This window comes from Galeopterus variegatus, unplaced genomic scaffold (genome assembly GCF_000696425.1).
Source record: "Galeopterus variegatus unplaced genomic scaffold, G_variegatus-3.0.2 Scaffold2324, whole genome shotgun sequence".
Taxonomy (NCBI): domain Eukaryota; kingdom Metazoa; phylum Chordata; class Mammalia; order Dermoptera; family Cynocephalidae; genus Galeopterus; species Galeopterus variegatus.
This window is the reverse complement of record NW_007728435.1, coordinates 243,959-252,362: the sequence shown is the minus strand read 5'-3', so window position 1 is coordinate 252,362 and position 8,404 is coordinate 243,959. Positions and strand designations below refer to the sequence as shown.

The 8,404-nt window shown below is 39.7% G+C and overlaps 1 protein-coding gene across 1 annotated transcript in view; it reads left to right on the top strand.

Moving 5' to 3' along the window:
* Positions 1-6,849, top strand: part of CEP112 (centrosomal protein 112kDa) — a gene marked incomplete at its 5' end in the record, with an annotated part of 58,056 nt that extends 51,207 nt beyond the window's left edge. Inside the window, 3 exons of the mRNA XM_008581315.1 lie at positions 2,427-2,528; positions 5,436-5,500; positions 6,415-6,849. Of these exons, the coding sequence (XP_008579537.1) occupies positions 2,427-2,528; positions 5,436-5,500; positions 6,415-6,418 (171 nt within the window). The remainder of the gene's footprint in view (positions 1-2,426; positions 2,529-5,435; positions 5,501-6,414) is intronic.
* Positions 6,850-8,404: the final 1,555 nt, after the last annotated feature.

Sequence of the window (8,404 nt, the reverse complement as noted above, 5' to 3'; positions counted from 1 at the left end):
TCTTCAATGCTTTTAATTCTTTTTTCTTTTTTTTTTTTTGGTCTGCCTGTGTTATTTCAAACAGCCCATCTTCAAAGTCCGAAGTTCTCTCTTCTACTTCTGCAAGCCTGCTGGTTAAACTCTCTATTGTGTTTTTTATTTCATTGAATGAATTCTTCAGCTCAGCAAGCTCTGCTACATTCTTTTTCAGGGCATTGATTTCCTTGTACATTTCTTCTTTCAGGCCCTGTATACTTTTCCTTATTTCATCATGTTGTCTAGCTGAGTTTTCTTGTATCTCATTCAGTTTCCTTAAAATTATCACTCGAAATTCCTTGTCAGACATTTCAAGGGCTTCTTGTTCTATAGGATCTAGAGCTTGAGAATTATTACCCTTTGGTGGTGTGCTTTCTTGATTTTTCATATTTCTGGTATCTTTCCTTTGATGTTTAGTCATCGTGGCAGGGGATTTCACAATCTACTGGTTTGACACGATTGTCTGGCTAGGATGTTGCTGGTGTTGCCAATTTGGTATAGGTACCTCAGTGTCTGCTTGGTTGGCCACTAGTGCCTTGTGTGTGTGGTTGCCTCAGGTCTTGGGCCTCTCTGGTCAGCATGCACTCGGCCGGGCTGCTGGGTCACGCACCGGCACTGCAGGGCGTGTGGTCTCTGCAGAGCTTCCACCTCCCCTGCTGGACAACTCCCTGTTCTGCACGAACTCGGCTGCTGTGTCACGTGCTGGCACTGCAGGGCGTGTAGCTTAACTGAGTTGCCTGGACTTGTATACACTGTTTTCTCTTCTATTCACTGCAACTGGCTGATCTTTATAAGGGTGGTGTCATTTCGCAAAGGAAGTGATGTGAAATGCCTAAGACAGGATGACACGTGAACTTCTTAGAGTTTTGGAGGCTGGGAAGTCCAAAGTTCAGGGAATGCATCTGGTGAGGGTCTTCCTTGGTGGTAGCTTCAGTGACACAGGGTATCACATTGCAAGATGGTGGAAGCAGAACTGTGTTTGCATTCATTTGACTCAGCTATCAGATGTAACTATTGGAAGTCAGTCCAAGAAGAGAAGGTGAGAAAAATCGATATGAGAACCAACAAATATTTTATCAGCAAAGACTTTGCATCAGTGGGAGAGATCATTTTTCATTATTTCTTTTTTCCTTTACATATAAATCACAAGATTATAGCATGTCTCAAAAAAGCGCTTTGCCAAAAATTGAAAACTTATATTCTAGAAGAGTTGCCATGGGATTTTAGTAGGTAATGAAATGAATTATTAGAACACATTTCTTCTTTAATTCAGTTTAGTGTAAGAACAGCTGAGACTTAAAGGCTAGTAATTTTAAATTATCTTTGGCAAATCCATAGGTTTGTCCAACTGAACTCAGTTGTACACATTTTCATAGTATATTACCTTATTTCCAGGTATGTCTGATGAGTCATTTTTTGATACACTGCAATTCTGCTCTAGTATTCAGTTAAGTCACATGGCTCATGCAACAGATTTTAAAAGTAATTAATACTATCACATCTCAGATTAGGAGGAAGAGAAATGCAGAAACACAGCTGGAGAAGGACACCAATGTCACACCCATGCACATCTTCCTCCTCCTCAGTCTTTTTCTTCCATGCTCCTCTCTTGCTTTTAGAGAGGCGAATGGGATGAGCCACCAACCTTTCCTTTATCAGCCTGGTGACCATCAGTTGGTTGAGCACAGGCCTGATGCTATTCTGGAGGCAGAGGGAAACCTGGAACCAGGGAAGTTCCCTGTGACCACAGCACTCTACCTGTCTACCTGCATTGAAGAGGCATGGAGACACAGCTGTGCAGATTCTTCTTCGTTCCTATCTTCATAATCGTATGAATCATATTGAGTACCCTCAGGTACCTGCCAGTTTGGAGGAGTGTTTTAATCAAAGCAAAGACATGCCACTAGTTGTCATCAAATCACGGTTTAACATGGCCCACATCCTGATTAAGGAAAGGCTGCAGGGCTGGCATGGTGGTGTATCTCATGAGTGGAGAGGAGAGAACAAGTGTTTTACTCATCAGATGATGAAAATCATGTTAACAAAGACTTTTAAAAAATGAAGTGTTGTTACAGGGACTGCCTTTCCCAGAGTCACAGGGTCAGGCTAGGTGGCTGTGTTGAGTTTGTAACTCTTTCCTCTTAGTTCATCTTTAGTGGCTTCTAACCACATGTAACAAACTTACCTTTGTGATGAATAGATATTATTCTGGGATTTCTTAAATTCAAAAACAATCATTTCTGCAGTTTGTAACTCTTTCCTCTTAGTTCATCTTTAGTGGCTTCTAACCACATGTAACAAAGTTACCTTTGTGATGAATAGATATTATTCTGGGATTTCTTAAATTCAAAAACAATCATTTCTGTGGTAAAAAAAAAAAAGACATAACTTTCTTTTTTTCCCCATCTTAGATAACTTACATACGACAAGAATATGAAACAAAATTCAAAGGGTTGATGCCAGCATCTCTAAGACAAGAACTTGAAGACACCATTTCTTCCCTAAAATCACAGGTAATTACTGGAATCAAGGCATTTTCCAAGGACATAGGTCATGTGTGTATCCTGAAAGGAAACTAACATAAATTTAATTCTGAATAGATGCCAGAAATCAGTGTGATGTCATAGCATAACCTACTCCCCAGGATGAATTGTTTGTTTGTTTTACTTTTTTTTCTTACTACTTTGAGAACTCATTGTTTTGATAAGATTTTCTTAAAATCACCCTTGAAATTGAAAAGTTCTATTATGGTGATTTTCATTCATTTATAGTCCACATTCCGATAGGGCTTCACCCTTTTATTCTTGGTACCAGGTCCAAAATACCATCACTTAGCACATTGCTGATTGCTCACTGTGTTAAAGTGCAGAGAAATCGAAAGCACGGTTAAGTTAGAAGCATTTTTATTCTGGTGTGTTTCATATGGTTAGAGATAGTAAAATGTGTAAGTTCAAGGAAAAATAATGAGAGGTATTGAGACGATTAGGTTAAATATTTATTGCTGAAATGTATGGTTCTTGGTATAGTTCATAAAATATGTGAGATAAAATTGATTTAAATTTAGATATTTATTTAAAACTTCAAACATAAGTGTTCTCTATATGCTCTTGTATTGTTTGAATGTTTTATGCACTGCTGGTCTAGTGAGTTTTTTTAGCTCAAACATAAGAAATGGTTCACATATTTCCATTTCCAATATACTCAGAAATGTAAGACAATTTTTCCTGGAAAATTCCATGAGGAAAGGATTTCTTTACTCTCTGTGCCAAGAATTGTGCCTGGCACATAGTAGGTGCTCAATAAATTTACTTATGAATAAAATAAATGATATAATTTGATGATATTCAGATTAGCTCTTTGTATGTATTGGATAAAACATGCAGCAAATTTTAGCTGTTTATTTTATATTTCCCTCAAGTCTTTTATCTGAAAAAGGGGCTGGCCAGTTGGTTAGAGTGCAATGTTCATTATATCAGTCCTTATACTACTCTTTGCTGTTGCTTCTGTAGGCTAGGAAGTTTTGCTGTGCTTGGTCCTGCATATTAAAATAGGTACTTGAGGAGAGTGTTAACACAGAAAGGGTTAAGAAATCTTTATTTACATGAAAAGCTCTCCTCGAGGTATGGTTTACCCATTAACTTTGTAGGAGTCAGCTATGTAGGACCTGACACCTTCAGAGGAGGTTTTTTTAGGTGGGGGAGGGGGCATGGGGGAATCTGATACCCACCTGCAGGGCTTCTGTTATCATTCATATCATTTCACTGTAATAAAAGCCACTTCAGCCTCCTAAAACTGGATGTTGACCCAGAAAGAGAGTGCTGCCAGCTGCGATCAGGCCTCAGAATTGGCAGCTGCATGGAGGAGTCACAGGCCATATAGTGGGCAAATTTAGTTTGAAAGCACAGGTGCCTGTGTTTTTTGAAAATTGTTGGAATTCCGATTGCAAAGCACAGTGGGGGATGGGGAGTTGAATCAGTGTAATCCTTGCATCTGTCAAAATTATCAGTTGTCCTACGGGTCGTTTGAGCAATTGCATAAAATTAAGGGGGTGATATTACAAATAAGCAAAACTGACAGGACCACTTTGATAGGCACCCATGTAGAAAGACTGTGTTTTCCTCTCTTTCAAGCATATATTCTATTCTGCCAGCTGTACTCTCTTGCACAACTATGTTTCGGAATCAACCGTTGCCATGGTTTCACTTCAGACCAAAGGGGCTAGAGTAAACAATTCCAAAATGATCAAATACCACTGACTCTTGATTACATTAAGGCATAGTATGTTATCCCCAAACCATTTTTATTTGGTTGTAAAAGGTGCTTTTGAATTTATGCCTACTACAGGTTATCTTTAATAGTATAGAAATTTACACTTCAAAATAATCAAATGTGTTGCAAAGGTCTGATTTAAGGGAATATGCTAAGCATCCCAGTTCCCTCCATCCCCCAGCTTCCCAGGAGAGGGTGCGTGGGGTGGTATGTAATCTAAGCTCTGCGGTAGGCAGTTCCTATTGGTTGTTTTAAGTCATCCTCATAACCTTGGGAAGTAACTGTCATTAATCCCATTTCACAGATGAGCCATCAAGAGCTTAAGTAACTTTCCTAGAGCCATAGAGGCCAAGCCAGGAATTGAACCAAGTTGGCCTAACTCCAGACAAGTTCAGGCTCTTTCCAGTGCAAAATACTGTCTCTCCAACCTCAGGGAATCCCCAGAATGGATTGAGGTTTCCAGAAAGCAGTAATTTTCTTTTCACTCACTTATTCATTCATTAAACTGCTGGTGAATACCAACTACATGCTCAGCCCTGAAAAACAAAACAAAACTGGGAATACAGAGATTTTACAGTCATTCCTGCCCCAGGAGAGCTGTCCGTTTTGGGGGAGAGACATGAAAACAAGTAACCACTAGTCAGTATGAGCACTGCTGAGATCAGAGCACAGGAACGTGGAGGAGGGAGTTCCTGACTTTGCCTAGGGCTGGGATGGGCAGTTGGGGAGGAGGCAAGCGCAGGAGAGGTGACTTTCGAACCAGACAGTGGAAGAGGAATAAGAGATAGCCAAGCATTCCAAGAGAGAAAAATGGCTTTTGCCAAGGGGCAACCGAGGGTGGCTGACATGGTGTATAATGCTGTGACGGTGGGAAGGGTGCGAAGAGACATGGAGCCAGCCACAAAGAGAGGATGGAGCCAGATCAAAATGGCTCTGTAATAAGGAGTCTGAATTTATTTTGCAGCCTCTGATGGGTTTCCAGTAGGGATGGGATGTGACCAAATGTAAAAAACACAACATTGACTTTCAACAAATCCTCTGAGTTTAAGGTAGAGAATTACCTGAATTTAAACAAAATCTTACCATGCTATTTGCACAATATTGACGTTTAAGCCATGTTCACCTCTTCTCATACAAGGTTTCTTTTCTAGGTTAATTTTCTGCAAAAGAGAGCATCCATCCTTCAAGAAGAACTGACTACATATCAAGGCAGAAGGTATAGCCCTTGAGCACAGTGCCTTCTGATTAGTTTGTATTGTTTCCTCCTGTGAGTCTCCCGGTTTACCATATGAGTCTTTATTAAAATGCTTAGACATAATTTCAGTTTTGAAAAAAAAGACTTGTTTTTAGTAAACAGCCTATCTTTGAGAAATCACCCACCTCTTTTCCTCGCAGTGTTTAGTCAGTACTGTTAGAACAGAATGAGGGGCTGGGCAGTGAGCTCAGCTGGCTAGAGCATGATGCTGATGACACCAAAGTCCAGGGTTCAAGTTCTGTGGCAACCACAGGAAAAAAAAAAAAGAAAAGATGATAGAGTCTGCAGAGGTGTGGCAAGTCTGGGCCTCCCCTGGGTGGTCATGGCGAGACTTTGTTGTGAATCCCACTTGCAGGGCTAAGCAGATGCTGTCTTCCTCTTAGTGAGCTGATGCAGTTCTTGATATGATGGCTCATGTCCTCAAAGTCCCATATCCCCTGGGGGTTTGGCGCTGTTCTCTAGACCAGAATCCACCAACGTCTCAGTGATGTCGCAACACTCACAGCGACTAAGTGTCCCCAGTGTGCACTTCTCAGGGATGCGCAAGACCTTTTTAGTCAAAGGTTCCCAGTGACATCATGGACACAGATTGTGTTTACCTGCTCTAATTCAGTCCTACAGTCTTCCTTTTAGTGCAGTGAAAGACTTGAACCACCTATTTGGCATTGAATTAAAAGGAAAGAACTTGTGAATCATTCACTTTTCAAAAGATTCTGTTTGCTTGGTGTAGATAAGATTTGCTCCCTTATAAGCAGAAATAATGAGATTTTGATATCAAATATACTTTTTAACCCCTGACCTACTTCTCCAGAATTTTGTAACTGATCGACCTATTAAACCTAGAGAAAGTCATAACTGAGGTTTTCGATTTTCAGGTAACTGCACAAGAGAGTGAAATGGTTGCATTGTCCAGGTTGCACTGTGGATTTCCTCCTGCAGGTTTGAAGATTTGGATATTGTAAAGTAAACTGTGAGATCAGTGGCATATTTTAATACTTAAATGTAATTAAGATCATAAAAAACATGCATTATTCACGCATTAGTGGGGTGGTTTATTTGTGTCTGCCTAACTTTTTTTTAACACTCCTTCTGATTTCCATATTTATGCGCCTTTGAGTATGTGCTGAGAATTGCTTATATTGGGAAAAGAAATGATTTCTTATGGTATACCTTGTTATTGCTTCTTCATAGAATTTTACCAGTTACGTATGATCAAAATCACGTTTGTAGTATCATATCAAAATTTTTAACCTGTTTACATTGTTTTCATGTTCATGTTCATATATTATTAAAATATTATTTTGTACTTACCAGTTTTATTTCTACTTTTTATCACACCTCATTTACTAAAGTAAGTGTGACACATACATGGTATTTTTCCCTAGCAAATACTTGATTGTACTTTGGGGAAAAATACCTTATGTCATTTCAAAGACAGATCCATAATTAGTGCATGAAGTTGGTATTTAGAATAAAATCACTGCATCATCTGATATCAGTCCAAGTATTTGCATGTTGGTCTCCAATCTGATCCTGGAACTCCAAAAGCAGAATGGTATAAGAATTTTATGTAGCAGCTATGGTTTAATTGTTACTTTCTTGATCTCTCTTTTTATGGCAGTCCAAGTATTTGCATGTTGGTCTCCAATCTGATCCTGGAACTCCAAAAGCAGAATGATATAAGAATTTTATGTAGCAGCTATGGTTTAATTGTTACTTTCTTGATCTCTCTTTTTATGGCTGCTGTAATTGTAATATCAATCAAAGATCTTCACAAAAGCCTAAAAATGTAGAGTCATGTTAGAAGGATGCAGCACATTGGCAAATGATCACAGAATAGGCTTTAATTGATCTGTTTTCATGTGGGCACCTCCTCCTAGAGAGAATATGGTGTTGCTCCCATAAGTGGATGTGTAAATCTGGGTCCCTCTCTCTGTGTGAATGCCAGTAAGAGTTCTGTGCTGATCTGTCAACCCTGATTGGCCAAGGAAATTTTGAAGTGCACTGAATGGATGCTCCAGATTCTTCTGTGACTGCACTGTGGTGCGTCATGCCACGGGCCTTTTGAGACACTCCAAAAATCTGGCCCATGGGTGGGGCTGTGGTCATCTGATTTACTGTAAAGGGACAGGGCAGAAAGTTTATTTACACTTTTTCAAAATTCTTTTCTCTTTCCCACGCCCTTATCTGTTGTTTGCTGCCCAAGTATTAATTACCCTTTTTTGTGCTGTAACTGAGACACAGAGATGATAATGAAGTACCAGGTTTTACAGCCACTTCCACAGACAGGGTGAGGATCAGCACAGGCGTGGGTGTGTGGTGGCCATCAGTGGAGGCCTGGCATTCTTGCACTAAATCATCTGTGTGGGGCCACCACACTGCCTGTTGACGCTTGGACACTCACCCTGACAGTCTGTGTCGTTTGGAAGATAAGGTTTTTCCTGCATATATGATAAATTACAGTACTGGCTTCAAGCAAAAGCAAAATCATAGCAGATGCTATTAAATCCACCTAATGAATGAGGACAATTAGTACTCAGACTGTGATTTAGTACTTGGAAGGGGAAGATTAAGGCTACATGATTAATGTTAAATACTTCTGTACAGACTATGGAAAACAGGTTGAGGTTCAACAGACTTGAATAGTAAGGTTATTAGCTGTTTGAAGTGAAAATACTTTGTGAATTGTATTGTATGCTGGAATTGGAACTCCCACTCAAGAATATTTGTTTTCCATGGGTAAATATCAGTAGGTGTTTTGGAAAGTTGCCTTCTATTCTTTCTTTTCCTTATTTCAAGGGTTATGAAATTACAAACACTGGTGAACCTTTGACATTACCCAGATCCTGTTACCCTTCTGAAGCG